The sequence below is a fragment of the Arvicola amphibius genome, chromosome 7, assembly GCF_903992535.2.
Source record: "Arvicola amphibius chromosome 7, mArvAmp1.2, whole genome shotgun sequence".
In the NCBI taxonomy this organism is placed as follows: Eukaryota; Metazoa; Chordata; class Mammalia; order Rodentia; family Cricetidae; genus Arvicola; species Arvicola amphibius.
In genome coordinates, this window is record NC_052053.1 from 80,162,776 (window position 1) to 80,184,029 (window position 21,254).

Below are 21,254 nucleotides of genomic sequence, written 5' to 3' on the forward strand. Positions count from 1 at the left end.
CCATGTTTGGCAGACTGTAAATGTTCCAAACACTTAAAACTAAATGGCCATCACAGTGGAAAATAAGGAAGGATCGAGCGTTGACTGTAGGAAGTAGTTTAGAAAATAATGGCACAGTAGGCTGAGAGGAAAAGGGGTGAGAAATCTACTATGGTTACATTAACCAAATGAGAATTGGAGGAATTGGGTTAAAGTTGACAAGGGTGGTGTTGAAGCAAAGAAGTCAATCTATTAAAGGTTTAATAACAATTCTAAAGTTTATATGCCCAGTAGCAGAGCTTTAAAATACATGAAGGAAAACTGATGAAACTTCACAGAGAAATGGGAAGATGCACAGTTATGGTTGACTCAATACCACTGTTTCAATAAATGTAGAGCAGGAAGACATATCAGTAAGTTGGAGAAAGAAGGCCAGGAGCACGGTGTGTTGACTTGACCCAACTGACCTCAGTGTGACATTCCACCTTACAGAAGAATATACAGTCTCTTCTAGCAAAAGACTTAGGAGAGCAGCCAAGTCAGAAACACAGTGTGACACCGTTAGAAGACTTCAGGCATGTTCCCTCGTGCCTGTCAGTGATTCTCAAGACCGTCTTCAGGCCTCTGACTGCAGGAAGAAGGTTCACACTTACTGTTTATTATACAAAAAGAGGCAGACTAAAATCAGTAAAGGTAAAAAGCATGGGGGAACGAGTTCGGGAGAGAACAGGCTCCAATGTGGAGTTATCCTCTCCTTCCAGAGTCCTGCAAGCAGCCTTCAGCTCCCCCAGCTGTGAGTGTGACGGCACTCACCAGGCATTGGTGCGAGCGTACACAGATCGCTCTAACAGAACACAGTCGGGAGATGCACGCATTGGTGCCCATATGATTTCCCACAAACGTGCATCTCATCGGGGAAGGAGAATCTTCAGTTATGTGGAATTAGAAAGCTGGAGGTCTATTCGCAAAGAGGTCAGGTCAATCTGTACCTTGCAGTGTATGTAAAACTGATGGCAGCGTGGGTCACGCTTCTGGTTCCAATTCTGAAGAACATGCAGGGCAAAGCCTTCTTGGCCCAAACTCAGCCCAATTAAAGAAAACATCCAATTCTAGAGGAACATGCCGGGCCAAGCCTTGTTAGTCCAAACTCAGCCCAATTAAAGAAAATATGGAAACATTTGATTTCATCAAAAGTTTATTTCTGCTATTTAAAAAATGTCCTGTTTATGCAGCACAAACAGATCATGGTTGCTCTCTATCCACCCAGGGCAAATGCCCTGTTAAAAAAATGTAAAGAGAGGTGGTGGGGGGAGAAGGAGGCCATATGTATGACTTCATTTACATAAAGTGTCCAGAAGGAGTAAGCTATAGAGATCGTAGATTGATGGTAGTCTAAAGCTGAGGGCACGACTGGGAACTGACTTCATCTGAGCAGAAAGCAGCATTTGAGGATGATGAGATTATTCTAAATTCAAATTTTGTCTTAGTTTGGGTGAAGAGACACCATGACCATAGCAACTCTTATAAACATTTTGCTGGAGCTGGCTTGCTGTTCAGAGGTTTAGTCCAAAATTGTCATGGCAGGAAACTTGGCATCGTGCAGGCAGACATGATGCTGGAGAAGGGGTTGAGAGTTCTACATCTGGATTCACAGGCAACAGGGAGAGACTGTATGCCACACTGGCCGTAGCTTGAGCATGTAAGACCTCAAAGTCCTTCCTCCAACAAGGCCACACCTCCATTCCCTATGGGCCAAGCATTCAAACACATAAGTCTGTAGGGAACATTTCTGTTCAAACTACCACAAATTGTAGAAGGAGTGGCGAGCTGTGTCTTGCCACCCGGCTAGCTTTACACCTGAAATAATTACACGGAAACTCTTTTAAACACTGCTTAGCCCATTAGTTTCAGCCTCTTATTGGCTAATTCTCTCATCTTGCTTTAACCCATATTTAGTAATCTGTGTAGCACCATGAGGGGTGGCTTACCAGGAGAGATCTTAACCTGCATCTGTCTCGGAGAGGAGAGGCATGGCATCTGCCTGAGGCATCTGCCTGACTCTGCTTTCTTTCTGCCACAATTCTGTTCTGTCTACTCTGCCTACTTAATTTTCTGTCCTATTAAAGGGCCAAGGCAGTTTCTTTATTAACCAATGAAAGTAACACATAGACAGGTGACCCTCCTCCATCAACAAATTATAAAGTCTTTGAATTTATTTTAAAAAATTGAATACATGAAACAGGCAAATTTCATCTCATGTATATTACATCTCACTAGTGATATCAGAATAGTATACTGTGATCACAACAGCATAATATTGATAAAAGAGCAGACAGGTAAGTCAGTAGAATAGCAGGGCTAAAGGCTAGATACATCCAACCGAGTCAACTAGGCTTTGACAAAGTTACAGTTTTAATGCCAGGACTACTGAGTACAGATGCAGAAAAATGAAGAAAAACTCCGTCATAGGCCTCAAGTATTATGTCAAAATCGATCATAAGTGTCAAAACGCAAAGCTGTAAAACTCCTGGAAGGTGACAAGGAGAAAACCAGGTGGCTTTGTGTTTACCAATGAGGATCAGTTATAATATCTAAAGTATAATCCATGAAAGGAGAAGTTGATAAAATTAGAATTTAATAAAGTTTACTATATAAAATAAATAATAAAGTTAAATCTGAAAGATGCCAGCTAAGGAGTGGAAAGAGAAGGCTTGACTTGGAAGGTTGGGGTCTGGCTCAGCTGGTAAAATGCTGCCTGTGCAAGCTTGCAGTTCAGAGCGCCGGCCTCTGTAGAAAAGCCTGGCGACTGCTTACAGCTCCAGCACCAAGGCCCTGGGGTCTGCCAGCCTGCAGTCTACCTGAAATGGCAAGCCCCAGGTCCAGTGAGGAAACCCTGTCTCAAAAGTGATATGGAGAGGTAGAAAAGATACCTGATTTTGATCTCTGTGCTCACTTACACACAGATGAACATATCTGTGAATATACTCTATAGAAGTCTTAGATTTTGAGAAAAAATATTTACAAAAGAAATATTTATAATAAAGGGCTCTCATTTGAATATTAATTAATTTTAATCTCATTCTCATACAGAGAATACTTAAAACTCAAAACTGGAAATCCCTAAATACACCAATTGAAAAAGAGCAAAAATTTTAACCAGGCAGCACTTGAGATAAGACATGCAGGTGGCAGATAAGCATGCGAAAGGGAATGCAGAGTAAGACAGGAGCGAGATGCCACTGTGCACCTGCCAGACTGACTGACTCCCAGAGCCAGCAACACCAGTGCTGGGCACAAGCAGAGCGCCAGGAACTCACTCAGTCCTGCACCTTGGAAAGCAGCGACTCTTGGTCTGAGTCGGAAGGCGAGAAGAAGTGTGGCGCATTTTCTCCCAAGACTGTGTCTTCAGCATAGTCTGGCATGTGAGCTAGAAGGCGCACATTTTGGTATTTACTAAGTTGAATTGAAATATGTCCACAGAACAATCCTACACATGTGTGTTTTTAACTTCTCCAATAGCCAAAACTAAGCAATCAAGCTAACCACTCAAAGATAGGTAGGTAAGTGGAATGTTAGCAAGAGAACGAAATGAGCTAGCAAGCCATGAAAAGACATGGAGTGGGGTCCCCACTTGGAAAATTAGTACCTGGCGTGATTTGGGACGAATCACTTTCCTGATCATGGCAGGTCTCCTCTTCTTCGACTGGAAGGGGAATTAATCTGCCTCTTCCGATTTCAGACTCTCAGACTTTGAAATGAGCTAGAATGTATATCATGTCATTGGGCACTTGAGGCAGAGAACGCCTATTGTAAAATTCTGCCACACCACCCCCACCATGTCTTCTCCTGCTGCCTTTTGGTGGCTAAAGACTGATCTCTGTAGGCCAGTTGAAGGTTGGTGGACACTGGGCTCAAGAAGTGTCTGCTTGTCAGGCAGTGGTGGTACATGTCTTTAATCCCAGCACTCAGGTGGCAAAGGCAGGCGGATCTCTGTAAGTTCGAGTCCAGCCTGGTCTACAAGAGCTAGTTCCAGGACAGACTCCAAAGCTACAGAGAAACCCTGTCTAGAAAAACCAAAACAAGTCTGCTCATTCTCACATTGTATTTTTTCAGCCTCTCATGCTTTTGCACATTTCAATCCTGAACTCTCCTCTGGTAAAGGGTTGTTTGCCCCTCTATGAGAAAAATGCCTCCAGACAATGTTCTGGGTTGTCTTTTTGTCCAGAACTGAGTGTTAGTCTGAATGTGGTAAGATTTCCTAGTTTTTAAGTGATGCTCCCTCAGAGCATTGAGAGCTTATTTCAAGGCATGCCCCAGTGACCCAAAGATGTCTCACTAGCTACCACCTCTTAAAAGATTCCATGTCTTCCCAGCAGCACCACTGTGGGAGTCACACCTTTAACATAAAAGGCCTTTGGGGACGCTTAAGCTGTAAACAAGAGCAGCCAGATTCGCTCATTTTTAAGAATTGTTGAAGACCTTTGGGCATTGTTGAGTGAGTCTTTGTATTAGTTAGGACCCTCCTGGGACAGGGTCAGTGGGAGGTAAGACCTTTAGTTGACTGTTAGAACCACAAGGGATCTGCTGGTGTGCTTCTAGTCCATTCTGAAGGCCTGGGAACCAGAAGACCAGAGGCATAGGTTTCAGTCTGAGAGCCAGCGAGCCCCAGGCTAAGAGGAGCCAATGCTGCTGTTCAGGCAGGAAAGGCCTTGCTTTGCTCTATCCCAGCTATTGTCTTGTTCTGTTCAGGTGACTGGAAGTGGCCTGCCCACTTAGGGAAGGGAAACAGCCTACAGACACACCCAGAATAATTGTTCAAACGTCCTAGTGCACCCCATTGCCTGGTGATGCTGATGTATAAAAATGACCCTCATAGTCATCAGGACTGAAGAGCTCGTGGTGAAGGGCCCTCTCAAGGTCTCACTGAGCGTCAACCTGAAATAGGCGGCTGTGTATTGTGAGTGGCCTCTTCCGCCACTGTAAATATTCCTTCTGATGCTTCATTTTGATGCTCCATTTGTCTTTAAGAGAAAGGACAATCAGAGTGTGGTGTCACATGCCTTTAATTGAGAAGCAGAGGGAGAGGTAAGTGGATCTTTGTGAGTTCAAGACTGGCTTGGTCTACTTAGGAAGTTCCAGACCAGCCAGTATTGCACAGGGAGGCCCTGTCTCAATTCAAGGAGAACAGGGCGGAGGATCCACTTCTCCATCAGCCTCTTAGGTCACAGACCATTTTCTGGCCCTCCAAAACCTAAAACTAAGTCCCATGAAAACCAACTCATCTGGTTTCTGACTTTGCTTTGCTCTTAGGACTTTGTTTAGAGAAGCTGCCTGTGTCATCCTCAACCAGTAATCTCCATGTGGACCGGGAGCAGGATGTCATCACCTGCTACGAGAAAGCCGGGGACATCGCACTCTTGTACCTCCAGGAGATCGAAAGGGTACGTAGGAACCGTGTGTTTGTTCCAGCCAGTCTCCTCCCCAGCTCTGCACCCGAGTTGGATTATGGGTAGCTGTGGCCTACCTCCGGAGCACCGTTGATGTGTCTGCCTCTGCCCGCAAGCTCCGCTTGCATTCCTGAAAGTTATGGAGAAAATGGTCATAGGTATGGCAACTATGAAAATAAGTGGGTCAGTGTGTTTGTGCAGATACGACAGTAAGGGCTGTCCATACCTCTGGCACACTGGGATTGGCCAGTCATTCTTGTTTTCCTGGTTTAGACTCATATCTTTGCGTGATCTTCATACCAGCAGGTATTTAGCTGGAGTTTGGGCAGCTTTACCTTGATAGTATGGTAGAGGCTTGCCAGGTTCTTAACTAGTCCTTTTGGAATAGAGACTGTCTGGGGAGGCCCTAGCAGTCAAATGTTTGGTCTGTCTCAGGGGAAGGAAAAATGGCAGCTGATAAGAATGTTATACAAGCAGAGACTGAGTAAGCAGAGGAGGCTGGAGGAGGGATGGGGTCAGGGATAGGGCCAGGGATGTGGCCAGGAAAGGAGTCAGAGATGGAGTAAGGGATGGGGCCAGAGATGGGATCAGGGACAGGGTCATGGATGGAGTTAGGGAATGGGTCACAGATGGGGTCAGGGCCAGGGATGGGACCAGGGTCCGGTCTAGGGAGGGAGTCTGGAATGGGGTCAGGGATGTATGTGGTCAGGGATATACTTGTTCAGAAGGATCCCTGTCTTTCCAGTCTGTTCTTTACTAAACTCCTTCACAGTTCAGCCTCAATTTCCCTATCTATAAAAAGCTCATAAAAGTAGTCCTGCCTCATGAAGTTCTTACAAAAACTCTATAAGGTCACGTGGATAAAGACAGTCTGGATCCAGAAACATACTAGATTCTTGGTGTCACTAATTTGTAATGACACTAACCATTTCTTCTGTGGCACTTTCCTGTGGTCTAACCAAAGCCTGACAGATATGCACCTGTGGGATTGTTTGAAACAATAACCAACCTTGTAAGACTTGAACGTGATCAGAAGGTTTGCTTTCCATGAGGTTTCAAGGCCGTGTTTTTCCATAATGCTTAGAGGGTAGAGGAAACTACCCAAGCCTTTTTTCCCCCCTGTGTATACAGCTGGGAAGTAATTCTTACAGAAATCATTTCACAGTGTGTTCATGGGTGTGGGGAGAGTCGACTTTGTCTCTGAGCAGGGAAAGAAGAAACTGAGGAGTGGCTGGGAATTGCGGAGAATCATTTGACCCAGGCCTGACTAACCATGACTGTAAGACACAGGTTTGGGGAATTCAGGTTGATGTGGCTCTCTGACCAGTAGGCTGTCCCACTGGAAGGTTCTGTGAGGAGTGAATTTTGTTGTTTTCATCATTGATTGTCAGGGAAATGATCATGCAGCCTGATCCTGCCTACCTGCCCTGACTGGCACATGGCTGTAGAAAACCCAGTTTGTCCCAACTGAGCTCTGCTGCTGACCATATATTTTGGTTTGCTCAGAGACCTTCATTTCTCAGCTCACCATCTAGGTGTCCACTGTGGAGCTGCCCTTCCCTGACAGGGAGAGAGGGATTCATTTGTCATGTGTGTCTACAGTGACACAGGAAGTGGTGGAGGGGTCTCTTGCCTTCTGTAGTAATTCCCTGGTTACTGATGTGTTCTTCAGCTGGACAGCAAGGCAACCCATAGCCATGGAATTAAAAAAAAAAAACCCTCCCTTCCAACCTCTTCCCCACTTCCTTCTGTTTTGGTTTAAGGGAGTTAGGTTTTGAAAAGAAAGTTAAGGCCCCGGGACATCCAGCAAGTTTGGCCAATTAGAAACCAGCTCTTTCCTGACACCCAGTACAGGGCTAACCTCACCAGTTCATCTCAAGGCTGCTGTGTGTAACTGAACTGTCATCCTCCCACCTACCACACCCGCCACACCCACTTGTAGAAAGTACTCCGCAGTACTGGACTGTGAGCACCCCAACCCCCAGGGTCCCAGGCGAGCACTGTCTCCTGGACTGTGAGCACCCCGACCCCCAGGGTCCCAGGCGAGCACTGTCTCCTGGACTGTGAGCACCCCGACCCCCAGGGTCCCAGGCGAGCACTGTCTCCTGGACTGTGAGCACCCCGACCCCCAGGGTCCCAGGCAAGCACTGTCTCCTGCCTCCATCAGATCCCAGTCTCTTTGCATGGCTCTTTCTGGCTCTGATTTTTCAGTACCATTTCCTTTATGGAAACTTTGGACCTGCCCAGACTTGAGCAAGGAGGGAGGTTGACCAAGCCGAACATCTGTTTTGACTGCAGTCGGTACTCAAGACGTTTTATGTTGGGCAGTCTAGAAACTGGGGAAACTGGGCTGCCTGGGAGTTTAGGGTTTCATTGACCTTATTTGTTTTTAAAATTTGAACTCGGTTGACTTGCTTTTGAACTTTTAAAGAGTTCTGCTGGAGTGAGAACAGAAATTGACTCTGAGAGGAGTAAAAGCCTGGGCAGGCCTGGGACACATAGTGCCTTACCTTCGAGTCGTCCCAGGAAGATCTGATGCGCCTTCGCCTTGCCGGGCACTGGGTGGAGGCAGTGCACAGTGGCTTCTCCTGCCCTCCTGCCACCCTGAGGTGAGGCAGCTGCTCTTTGCCAGGATTTATTGTCATTTTATTTATAAGAATTGGCTCTTAAGTTCATTCATTAACAGTAAAGCTTTGGGAGAACTCTTAAGGTTACTGTAGTGGCTAACGGTTTTCCAAATCTGAGGCTCTGCCATTCTCTGAATCTGCCTGCAGTTGGTCTTTTTGTTCATCCGTGTAGGGCCCGTACAGAGGGGCAGTGAATGGCGCTTCTGAAAGGGGTCTGAGCTTGTCTTCCTCTTGAGTCTGCTGGCGTAAGCTGTGAGAGGCAGTAGAGCAGCACAACGGAGTGAGTTGGCACTGGAGTCCTGGTCAAGACTCCGCTTGGCTGGGGAACTTAGAGGCATGCCACCTAGCCTGTGTGTGTCCCGTAGCCTCATCTATAAACAGCCGTAGGAACTGCCATATAGTATTATTCTCCAGTGCATTGCTAGCATGCAGCAAATGTTAGCATAGTGTTCATTACAGCCTTTAAACGGTCCAGGTGTCTAGATGAAAATCTGGATGATTACAAGCACATTGTCTAGTTAGGAACACAGAGACAAGTTTATAAAGTATCCTTTTGGGGTCATGTGATTGCTCTGTCTGTACTGAAGTCTGTTCTTCCTGTTCCTGGGTTCTGGATTGTTCTTTACACCCAGATGGACCTTAGCCTGTTCATTTATTTGTGCTTCACTTTCTGTTTTCACAGCAGACAAGTAGGACTAGAATTGTCTAATGTCAAAGGTTTTGAGATCCAGCATTCCCAGGGATGGTGGGATGCCAGGTAGCTGGGTGCTGGCCCCAAATGTGGAGGCAGGGTCAAGGGAGATGAGTCAATGAAAGCCGTGTGTTCAGTGTTTGGTTAAGGTTGTCCTTGTCAAATTAAGGTTATAGAGATCTGGACCAATGATGTTCTCTGATAGTTTGTTTTCTGAAAGAGAATAAAATATAGCAAATATTGTGTGTAAAATAATTTGATCAGACTAATCAAATCCAAGCAAATAGCATTAACAGTGACATATGGTGGCTTTGATTAGTTTATATTCAGATAGTGGCAGCGTGCCAACAGTAAAGTTTTCTGTTCTGTTAGGCCCTTCTGGTGGTGCAGTGATATAGATAAAGATGACCTCATCCTGTTGTCAAACCCAAGCCCTGCTTTTTGGCACATGAAGTCATCCTGTCTCTGGGCTTTGCATATACAGCCTGGCCAGCTGGTAGCATTCTAGAGCAGGAGCAGGGCCAAGGTGGAACTCTGCCTTCCACTGACAGTTCATTTCTTCACACCCAATTTTGGAAGAGAAGCCAAAGCTACATTGCAGGGCATCTGTAACTGTTTAGGGGCCATTTTAGTGCTATAGTTCCGAGAAGAAATACCAGGTCCCCAAGTATTGCGGAGCCCCGCCCAGATTCCTTCTCCTCAATTAGCTTCTCAGAGACCATAGGTCATGACTTGAGTTATGATGTCTGCCATGCAAGGGAGCTCGAGTGGCACAGCTGAGTGAGAAGGATCCAAAGCTGGATCAGATTAAGGTCGCTGTGTGTCTTGAATTCAAGCTGCTGAGAGAGGCAGGGCTTGAGGTAAACACATAAAGCCACTGAAGTGGCTTTCAGATGTGAGACAGCCAAGAGACAATGTCCTCCTCACCGTCTGTCTCCATCATTCTCTCCAGCTTAGAGCACAGGCCAGCACACGAACACTTCCTTATGCCAGTGTCCAGAAAGGAACTGGCCAGCCTCTGCTCTTGCACCTGTGATTTTGAGCCTGACATCTGACTGCCTGGACCTGTGTACTCCATAACATTCTTAGAACTCCAGACGGGCCAGTAACCAGAGAGGAGCAGTTACTGGTGTTCACGGCTGTGCCTTGCTATAATGCCTTTTCCTTCCAAACAGGAAAGTAGTCTTTTTTTTTTTTTCTTGTTTTTTTGAGACAGAGTTTCTCTGTGCAGCCCTGGCTGTCCTGGGAACTCTCTCCTTAGACCAGGTTAGCTTGAACCCGGAGATCCACCTGCCCCTGCTGGGATTCCAAGTGTGCGCCCCGCCTCCCGGCCAGTAAAGCGTTTCCTGTCTGTCTTGTTTTCACTTTGATATTAGACTTGACATCACTTTCATGGTTGTAGACTATTCCAGCTGATGTCTTCCTATTGGGGCTGACCTGGCAGCTTCCTCCAGGCAGCTTTTCCCTTGCTTTACACAGCATTTCCTAGGGGCAAATTCTCAGAAGTGGGGATATTTTTTACCATTCTCTTTCCCATGTCCTGGGCTGTCAGCCAACACTCGCACCTCTCAATGTCTGCAGCTCAAGCAGGAGATAAGGCGTTGCTCTTCCTCTTGACAAATTGTTGCAAAATTATTTTCAAAGTGAACATAGTGTCTTGCATGCTTAGTTTACATTTTAAAATTATTAAAGGAATTGACATTTCCCCCATATTTGCTTAGTTGTTGTTGTTTTTTTAAAGACTAGTATTAGACCAGTGTGATAGCTCAATGGGGAAAGTCACTTGCTGGAAAGCCAGAAGTCCTGAGTTCAATCCCCCGGACTCACGTGCTAGGAAAGAGTCACCTCCTACAACTTGCCCTGCCATCCACACACTTGCTCTGCAGTACGCGCAGCCCTCTGCACACAGTAGGTGAGGATGTGTGGCTGAGATATGATTTACACACTGTATACAATGTGTCCATCCATTCGAATGGATGATTCTGTGTATTTCATTTTTATCTATTTGTTAATGTATATGAGATAGGATGGCACCTGAACTCACCATCCTGTTGCCTCAGCTCCTGAAGTAGCTGGGATTGCAGACACAATAGTGCCTTCAACATTTTTGATTGCATTCGGAGCTGTGTGAACATCTCTAGTATTTAGTCCCAGGGTATCTTCATCAATCTCAAAGGAAGCCTTGTACCCACCAGCAGTCACTCCTCATTTATCTATTCTCACGGCACTGAACTCTCGCTAAGCTTCCTGCTTCCATAAATGTGCATGTTCTGAACATTTCGGATAAAGTCATATAATGTGTGATCTACGGTGACGGGCTTCTTTGACTTAGCATAATGCTTTCCAGATCTCTGTGTTGCAGCATGCATTGGTTCTTTTTATTGCTGTGTAATCTTTTATTGCATTGTATTTTGTTTTAATGACTTTGTTTTTGTCTTAATTATGTGTCTTTGTGTCTGTGTGTGGATTCATACATGGCAGTGCAGTGTGTAAGGAGGCTAGAAAGTAGTATAGATCTCCTGGAACTGAAGTTGTAGGCAAGTTGTTAGCTCCCAGACGTGGGTTCCGGGAAGCAAACTTGGGTTTTTGCAAGAGCAATACATACTCTTAGCCGCTGAACTTCAGCTAAAACTTCAATGCCCCATCGAGGACTTCAGTTTTCCATAATTTCATATTTCAGAAGAATTAACTTACAAATCAAGATTAGGGTTCAGTTTCATATAGTGAATATGATTAAATTTTTTGTTGCAAATTTTAATGCCTCTTTGTGGTGGTTTGAATGAGAATGACTCTCATATGCTCATAGATTCTAATATTTGGTCACCATGGGAGTGACACTATTTGAAAGTATTAGGAGCTGTGGCTTTGTTGGAGGAAGACTGCCACTGTGGGTGGACTTTGGGGTTTCAAGAAGCCCATTCCAAGCCTGGTGGTTCCCTTTTCCTGCTGCCTGCCTGTGGATCTGGTTGTAGAACCCTCAGCTACTTCTCCAGTACCATGCCTGCCTGCACGCCACACACACCTGGCCACCAGGCACCTCATCCCACGCCCAGCCTTGATTATAATGGACTCTGAGACTGTAAGCCAGTCCCAGCCCAAGTTAAATGCTTTCCTTTATCAGAGTTGCTGTGGTCATGGTTCTCATCACAGCAATGGAGTACTGACTAAGGTAGGAATTGGTACTGGGGGCGGATTTGCTGTGACAGGTCCAATCATGCTCTTTGTTGGCCAAATGTTGACGCTGGAACTTTGGACTAGAAAAGCAGTTGAGTGCTTTAAGTGATGCTTACTAGGAGTGTGGAAGTCAGTGGTGCTGAGAGAGTGTAGATTTTGATGGCCTGGCTTGAGAGGTTTCAGAGGAGAATATTAATAAGTGGCTGAGAGACCATTCTTGTGATATTTTGGTGATAATGTGGCAGCTTTCTGCCCTTGTCCAAAAAAAAAAAAAAATCTGCCTATGGCTAAAGTTTAGATCAGTAGCCTTGGCAGAGGAGATTTCAAAGCAGCCTACTATTGACTCTGCCTTATGGTTATTAGTGCTCAGTCTTATTCAGACCTGTAGCGAAAAGGAACAAGCTGAGCAAGGAAAAAAATTTAAAATGTCCAGTTTGAGGAGAAAAGGAGCACCAGGAAGTGTAACGGAGCTAAGTCCTGTGCTCAAGGAGATGAAGTTTAAAGAAAAGCCTAATGCTGGATGGAATAAATGGAGTGGTGCCCTCAGGGCAAGACCCCATCCAGCTATGCTTCCAAATTGTAAAAGGGAATTAAAGAAAACCTTAAGCCAGTGGTTCTTAACCTATGTGTAACAATGAGGGGCCAGGCCTGCTTGTTGGTCATTTCTGTCCCGCCCGGTAACCCACAGCCGGCAAGCCCCAAAGAAATAACACAGAGATCTTTTTAAGTTATAAAGCTGATTGGCCCATTAGCTCTAACCTCTCACTGGCAACTTTCACATCTTGATTAACTCATTTTTTCTGATCTATGTTAGCCATGTGGCTCAGTACCTTTTTTCAGTGGGGCAGATCACATCCTGTTGTTTCGGTGGTCTGGGCAAGAGTAGGGGGAATCAACTTCCTCCTTCCCAGAGTTCTCCTGTTCTCATTACATCATTTCTACTTCCTGTCTGGTTTTCCCACCTTTACCTCCTGCCTGGCCAATCAGTGTTTTATTTAAAACATAATTGACAGATTACAGACAATTCTCCCGCACCACCTATGGACTGCAACCCCTTTAGAGATTGGATGACCCTTTCACAGGGGTCGTCTAAGACCATCAGAAAACACAGACATTTACATTATGATCCATAATAATATCAAAATTGCAGTTATGTAGTAGCAACAAAAATAATTTCATAATTTGGGATCACTACAACAGGAGGAACTGCACTAAAGGGTCTCAGTGTTAGGAAGGTTGAGAACCACTGCTCAAGCAGTGGGGGGAAACCAACTGGAAGGTTGACGTAGACGCACTGAAAGAAGGGGCAAGTTGCAGCCCCGGAAGGTAGCAGAATTTGGTGGCTTTGGCTTTATGGTGCCCACATTTGGCAGTTTGGCATCAGGATGCCCTAATGAAGAAGCTGCAGAACACATCCTTGGGAACCTTGCCTCCTCAAGAGGATCAGGCTTTCAGCCAGCATGAGGAGCACTTTGGTGTGGGAGGACCACTTTGAAGCCAGAGAATAATGTTGGGCCAGTGTGAATTCACATCAGCTTCAGGAGGAGCAGACACCCGAGTGCACTCTGTACTGCATTGCCAGCGTGTTCGTGCACAGGCATCCAGTACGTCATGTGAGCTGGTCAGTACTTTATCACAAAATGAATTTGCATGAGACAGTTTTGCTCACCTGTAGTTTATTGTAAGTATTCAGAGCATGTACAAGGTAGAGTAGGCCAAGCTGTAATGGCCGTTAGGTGTATTAAATGCTCTTGTAACTTATGATACATTTTTCAACATTAACCTGTTAGAAGCTGAGGAGTTTCTCTAGGAAGGATCATAGCCATGACTAAGAGATGTACAGTTCAGGAAGTGTGTTGACATAAAGAAACTGTTCCAATAGATTCAAAGAAAGCATTTGGTAAAACCCAACATCTTTTTGTGGCTAATGGGAAAAGACAGCCAACAGTCTAGAAATGGGTGAGAATTTACTCAGCCTGGGAATAGGGTCTAGTCCCCCAAGAAAATTATTTTTTAATTACTTCATTTGATATGTTACTAGGAATTTTTCCCTGTGTTTAGGCCAACAAAAGCAATAAAAGACATCTAGACTGGAAATTTCTTGCCAGATATGCGATTGTATAGACATAAAATCCACATGCACAAATCTGTCAAAACTAATAAACAAATTCAACAGAGTTATGGAATATAAAGACTAGAACACAAAGTCATGTGTTTCTATACACTAACAAGTAATGATCATAAAGTTAAAATTAGAGCATGTCTACTAACATCAAAAGACTAAAATCCATAGGAATTCATGTGGCAAAAAGTGTTAAATAGAAAAGGACTTCTCAGCAATTGAAAAGATACCTCATACTCATGGATTGAAGCTCTCAGTCCTTTAACATGGTAACTTTCTGGAAACAGATCCAGTAACAATCAAAATATGATCCACTTTTTTGAAGAAGGTTCAGAAATTTATGTGAAATTTCAGGTAAGCCAGAACAGCCAAAACATGTCTTGAAGTCAGTGAATCACGTTGGAAGACTGTACAACCTGACCTCTGAACTTTTTACAAAACCATAGTTACCAGCTCTGCACATAGGAATGAGTGCTGCTTGGTGGTAAAGTGATCGCCCAGTGTGAACAAAGACCTGGTTTCAGTCTACATCACCAAAATCATACCAAACTAAACAAATAAAAAATAGGCATTCAACTATATCTTTATCTGTCAGTCTGTCTATCTATCTATCCATATATCTCTCTGTCAGGCATATTTACATAGCAATATGAAAATGGTGATATAACGAAACTGGGAATCTTAAATCTAAAAATAATAATATAATAAAAATAGATGAAGAAAAGTCAAAATAGAAAGCATGAATATACTAATCTCAGCATCTGTGTCATGTGTCATTAGTTACTATATAAAGTTGAAATATGAAGGTAAAAGAATAATTGTGTTCCCTTTTCCCTTGTATGTGTATAGTTTTTATACACACATATTAATGTACATATAGTATAGTAAATATAATAAACTTAGTATTTAACTTTAGGGGAACTTTTAATGAATTATGTGAACAAAATTATTTTTCTGGGGCAGGAAATGTAACTTGGTGGTAGAGTGCTTGCCTGGTATATATAAAAGCCAAGCTTGATCCGTTCTACTGGGAAAGAGATTTCTCATCCCGTGACTACTTCAGTTACTTCTGTCAAGTTATAACTAGCATTTATAAGATGGCTTCTTTTTGTAAAATGATTTTGTCACTGCTTAATATGCATGTGCACAGAGATGCTTGCACTGTTACTCAGCAGGTGTTGCGTGGGCTATTACTTTATGGTAGAATTGTAAGGCAGTTTTTAATTTTCTTTGGACAATACTGAATTGCTTTTGCTTTTGAATAATGTAGCATTTCAAAAGTAAAGGCCATTGTCAAAAGAACTTGAAGGGTAACTGGAAAGTTTCAGTGTTGGACCCCCAAGTTGCAGAGTTGTTGCATGAGTCTGGAAACCAGAGGAAGACCTGGATCAGAAATTAAACTGGAGAGCTGGTCACATGCCAGAGTGTTTTGAAACTCATAGAAATGGATGCTGTTATCTCAAGATAGACATAAGAGAGAATGGGGAAGTGCCTAGGACATGACTCTGTGTATCTCTGTGACCCTTGACTTGACACACTGGAGGAGGAGAAGCCTGCAGTGGAGTGGAAGTGCTGTCCCTGCAGGAAGAAACACTACAGAGGAGGGAAAGAGCCAGGGACTTTTGCTAAGGTGTAGTGTAGTGTAGACACAACCATCTGGATTTTGTTCTCCAGCGGTGGCACATTCTTTCCTTTGTTCCCAAAGGGAAGTTCGTAGCTTAGAGAACCAGCAATTGCTTCGCTTTTCTTTGGAGAGTAAATTCAAAGCCTTTGGGAGCTGCTGACTTTCAGAAAACGTGAACAGCATGTCTGCAGAGCACCTGTGTGGTTTTTAAGTGCACTGTGAGTCTGGTCCTCTCTGAGACATGCTTTGTTCGCTGATGTGTGTTTACAGTTCACTCTGAACTCAGCTCGCAAGTCTCTCATCTGATGAGTTGGCAGCCTTTTCTGTTCTGGTTTTTTTTTTTTTATTCAGAGCTAAAGATTTAAATCTTTTCAACCTGGTTATCCATGGTACAAGGTATCCGTGGCACAAAAGGCCATGCTCAGGAGGAAAAGGAGTGAGCGTTTTTTCTTCAGCTCTTTCTTTGAGGATAGATGAGTGCCACTCAGCCTCCCAGCCTGAGCCTACAACCTGGGGAGTTTGTCTTCTGCTGAATTCCACAGTTAATGTCAACTCTGTCACTTGCTGGCTCTCGGTGGAGGAGTGTGACTGCCTGCCTGACCAGAGCCATTGGTAGATAATGACTTTATGCTCTTTGCTGAGACCTGATTCTGCTTGACTCAGCCTCCCTGGTAACTGTTGGCATTTAGCAGATACTCTCTGTTTGATGATTCTGTTGACCCCATGCTCTGAGCGCCACGAGCCAGCCTTCTGCAGTGCTGCCGGATGCCCCCCCTCCCAGGGCTGCCGGATGCCCTCCCACCACAGACATCATCCTCTCATGCTGCTCTTGGACACTGCATCTGTCTTTGCCAGATGAAGCTGGCTGTTCAAGTCTTACATTGTGTTTGGAGCTAGGGTTTGAAGGAAGGTGGCATTGATCTGTATCTGATTAGTTTTCCAATTCTCTCCCCTTCTAGGTAATACTTACTAATATTCAGAACAGAAGCCCTAAGCCTGGCCCTGCTCCCCACGATCAAGAACTAGGTTTTTTCCTAGAAACAGGACTTCAGAGAGCCCATGTCCTCTATTTCAAAAATGGGTAAGCTTTCTTTTTGTTGTCGTGTTTTTAAATCCACTTCCCAAGAAGGAAAATGGTCTTTTTATATGCTGTCTCTGGTTCAGTTGTTAGAACAGGCGATTTTAAATATGAATTACAGAACTGGGGAGGTGGCTCAGCAGGTAAAGTGCTTGCCCACAAGCATGAATACCCAGATCTACACATAAAACCAGGCATTGCCAATAATCCCAGTTCTGGGGAGTGGAGGTGGATCCCAGGGGCTAGCTGGCCAGCCAGTCTAGCCTAAATAGTAAGCTCCAAATTCGGTAATAGTCAGTGTCTCAAAAAACAAGGTAGAGTGCAACAGATGCATGCTCACACACACACACACACACACACGCACACACACACACATACACTATGTGCTACAGTTGGATTGTTTTATAAAAATGATGAGCATTGGTTCTTTCTGTGTTCTCTCCATCTGACTCTCCTGACTTCCTGTGAGGTTTGGAGGTAGGAGAGGAGACAGGGGGACCCTTGGGTGAGTATGAATTCCCAGTAGGGAGCTCCAAGGCTGGACTAGTGACTCTGGTGGAGCCATGTCTCGGATGCCCCTCCTCCACATGAATGGTGCTTCCTCTCCACTTTGTCAAGGAGACTCCAACACACAGAATTCCTTTCAATAGTTTAATGGTTCAGAAAAGTGGATTTTCCCTTCCCAAGAGCTTCCTGCACACGTGTGTGATGGCCAGGACCTTTTCTCCCCAGACTGCCTTTGAGAAGCTTAGAAGGGTTGCAGAATGTGGATGGAAAGGATGACTCTCTAATGCATTGACGTCTGTTTTCCTTTTGTGTTGTTCTTGTGAGAAACGTGCTGGTTCTGTTGCCATCTCTTCAGTTGTCCTTGTTTTGACATTGTGCTGCAGGATAGATGTGCATGAAGATCCACAGTAGGTATCTGGTTTTTCCCTCGGCTTTGCATGGGAGGCCTGGAGGCCCGTCCCCTTCCTCTGGGAGTGGTAGTCCAGTAGTGCTTTGAATGACAGAGGAGACACAAGTCTCCATCTCTGACACAGTGAACGTTGGAGCCCCCTATTTTCATTTTCAAGACCTTTAAACCTTGAGGTGTAGCTCTCAGAAGGGGTTTGCCTGGAAGCCCACTGCTGTCCGTACCCATTTTTGTATGTGTTGAAAGTAAATCGGTAGTTTCCAAATCGTATTAAACTCTTTGAGAAGGAAGGCCCTCTTTGCTCCAGAGTTCACTGTTTCTGCTCAGCATGGCCTGCCAAAGACCACAGCCAACATGCCAAGATGTGGCTAGCTTGGTAGCTTTGGCATGCAGAGGCTTTCAGATCCGATCTCATCTGCCGCTGACTGAGATCGCCTGAGCAATGAGGCATGTCCCTTAGTCTGTCTTCTCTGCTTCTGCGAATGGAGGGGTGGGGCACAGGGAATGTCTTTCTAGTCGTCTGTTGAGTCCCCTTTTTACAGTAAGTGGCGGCCATCACGAAGAAGCCCCAATCCTTGCCTTCTCTAATCTGTGGGATGTATTGACATGGTTCCACTGGGGATCCCAGGGGCCAAGTCAATACCTTCTACATTGTAGAATCTATAGGAAGTGCCTTCTGTGAGATTGCCCATGTGGACTGGACAGCTCATTTTGATTTGTTTGTAGCCTGTTTCGGGGAGGTGGGTGGGAATCAGGATTGTTAGGCTCTGACCTCATCACCAGAATGCTGGCTGCCCACTGCATACAGCTAAAATGTATTAATGAAAGGTTTGCACGGTTACATTCTGTGGATTGCATTCTGATTCATTTCCAACACATTTTACTTTACCAAAATTCGAAGAAGTGCCTTTGACACGGCTGTCTGGGCCCGCTTACCTTTGAAGCCTTTCTTCTTCTTTTCTAATGCTTTCATATTCTCTGTGCTCGGCAGACTAGGTACTCTGAGGGCTCCTCCCATCTGAATGTTCAAAGGCTGCACTTGGCCACACTTGAGAGCTACTAAGTACTAAGTGGAGGTGGGAGTCCCTGCTGAAACCTCAGAGTGATTTTGGATGTGTGCATTGGTCCCATGGAGGAGCTGCTGTCCTGTGCTCTAGCCCCGCAGTTCTGTCTTCTGCTGTGCTGTTTGTGAGGAGCTGCTGTCCTGTGCTCTAGCCCCGCAGTTCTGTCTTCTGTTGTGCTGTTTGTGAGGAGCTGCTGTCCTGTGCTCTAGCCCCGCAGTTCTGTCTTCTGCTGTGCTGTTTGTGAGGAGCTGCTGTCCTGTGCTCTAGCCCCGCAGTTCTGTCTTCTGCTGTGCTGTTTGTGAGGAGCTGCTGTCCTGTGCTCTAGCCCCGCAGTTCTGTCTTCTGCTGTGCTGTTTGTGAGGAGCTGCTGTCCTGTGCTCTAGCCCCGCAGTTCTGTCTTCTGCTGTGCTGTTTGTGAGGAGCTGCTGTCCTGTGCTCTAGCCCTGCAGTTCTGTCTTCTGCTGTGCTGTCTGTCACTTCTCCTTATTTCTCTTTCTTCAGTCTTCCCTGTACGGGTGAGCGGGTGAGCGGGGTGATCTTTCAGTGGTAGGAAAATGTAGTGTAGATGACTTTTGTCTTAGGTAGAAATAGATTAACATCTTAGAAATTTACTCAGATCCACACTTAATATCTGGGTCGTTTTTATGTACTCACTGAGTTATGGGGATGAATCTTACGTTTTATAATTTTCCATCATTCCAGGAGTAACTACCAAACTAGTGTCCTCAAGCATCTTCCTGGGAACTTGGTCCTGCTGCTGTCTAAGCTGACCAACTGCCTTGACTTTGTATTCCACTGGTCCTCTTGCCACTGTCCCAGTCTCTGTGTCCTTGTAAACCTCTCCCTCTCCCCACCCCCTTTTGGTGGTTCTTCCCCCCCCCCTTCCTTCCCCTGTTACTGTCTAGGCCTCCAGCACTCCCAGCCTTCCTGTCCCAGGAGTGCTTGGATATGGCTGGACGTGGAACGAACTCACCTTCCTTTCATATGTGTTTCTCTGATCGCCTTGGCTAGCAGCCACAGCCTATTAAAAATCAAAACATTGCTGGGTGGTGGTGGCACAGACCTTTGATCTCAGGGAGGCAAAGGTTGCAGATCTCTGAGTTCAAGGTCAACCCGGACTACAGAGTGAGTTCTAAGACAGCCAGAATTATACAGGAAACCTTGTCTCAAAAAACAAACCAACCAAACAAACAAAAACATTTTACCAGCTGTGTGTGGTGGTGTGTACCTGTAACCCAGCTTCTCAGAAGCTTGCTTTTGAGTCCATTCTGTTCTGATATGCACCCTGAGAGGCAGCCTCAGCAAGGAAGGTGGACAAACACAGACTGAATTCAAGTCATAAAGCTTGAATTTTATCATGTTGTTATTAGTTAAATCCCAGACAGTGGATTAACAAGAACAGTGGGAGAGGAGCGTGGTCGGGGAGCAGCTCAGGGGCCTGCGAGAAGTGGAAATAGGGCACGGAGGAGAGCTGGTGGAGGAGCCCGCAGAGGCAGGAGGGAAGCTATGGGGAGCTCTCTGTGAGAGCAGGAGAAGCGGTCACCTGCTCAGTGTTACAGAGCACTGGGAAAGAAGAGCAAAGGTGAGCACTGGTTCAGAGAACAGAAGATGCTGTCACCTTGAAGACTAGGTAGGGGCCAGAGAGGAACCTGGACTGGAGAAAGCCAGGAACAGAGGATGCAGGAGGAAGTGACCTCATGTAGTCAGCCACCTCAGGAAGCGTTTTCCGCAACTCTTGCTTTCGCCAGAATTCCTGCCCGTAGAAATCCTGCTGGCAGGATGGATAGTAGAAGGAGACCAAATGCCGGGTGGATGGTTGCTTTCCTGTTCCTGTGATAAACACATGGCCTAGAGATCTTATAGAAGGAAAGGTTCCAGAGGGAAAGTTCCTAATGTAAGGGAGGCCTGGCAGCAGCTGGCTGGAGCAGGCAGCTGAGAGATCACATCTTTACCCCCAAACACCAAGCAGAGGTGAAGTGGAGGTGGCATGAGGCTGTAAACTCTCAGAGCCCAGCTCAGTGGCATGCTTCCTCCAACAAGGCTCCACCTCCAAAGAGGTCCTGTTTAGTTTTCAGGCATCTGCTGAGACCACACTGGGTGGTACCTACCAAGTGTATTCTGGTACCAAGCACTGCTTCTGGTGTGCAGGTCACGGTCCTTTGCTGCTTTGTGGAGCCTGCACGTTTCCAGAGCTTCATATAGCTGACTGGTGGCAAAACTGAGACCTGCCCTTCTGCCCTGACACTGGGCACAGCTCTCTCCCCACTCAGACTATGATATCCATGCCAAGTAGGTGTCCTATTCTCTGAGAGCATGGCCTTTGTGCACTGAAATTTGGATTTTTAAAGCACCTTAGATGTAACTATTTATGTAATTAAAAAGAACAAATCAAATTCTGTTTTATTTAAATGTGGGTTTAGGTCTGCTTCATCCCTTCATGCTGTCAAGACTTGATTATGGAAACAAAAGAGCCCTTATCAATTTTGATTATGAAACTCAAAATCCACTGTTCTCTGTGATGGAATAAGGTCATAG

At 45.3% G+C, this 21,254-nt stretch overlaps 1 protein-coding gene across 3 annotated transcripts in view; it reads left to right on the forward strand.

Annotated features, from left to right (window-relative positions):
* Window positions 1-21,254, forward strand: part of Ttc7b (tetratricopeptide repeat domain 7B) — a 217,301-nt gene that overhangs the window by 49,584 nt on the left and 146,463 nt on the right. For all 3 annotated transcript variants that reach the window (XM_038336771.1, XM_038336772.1, XM_038336773.1), the window contains 2 exons: window positions 5,290-5,420; window positions 16,624-16,745. In XM_038336771.1, coding sequence (XP_038192699.1) covers window positions 5,290-5,420; window positions 16,624-16,745 — 253 coding nt within the window. The remainder of the gene's footprint in view (window positions 1-5,289; window positions 5,421-16,623; window positions 16,746-21,254) is intronic.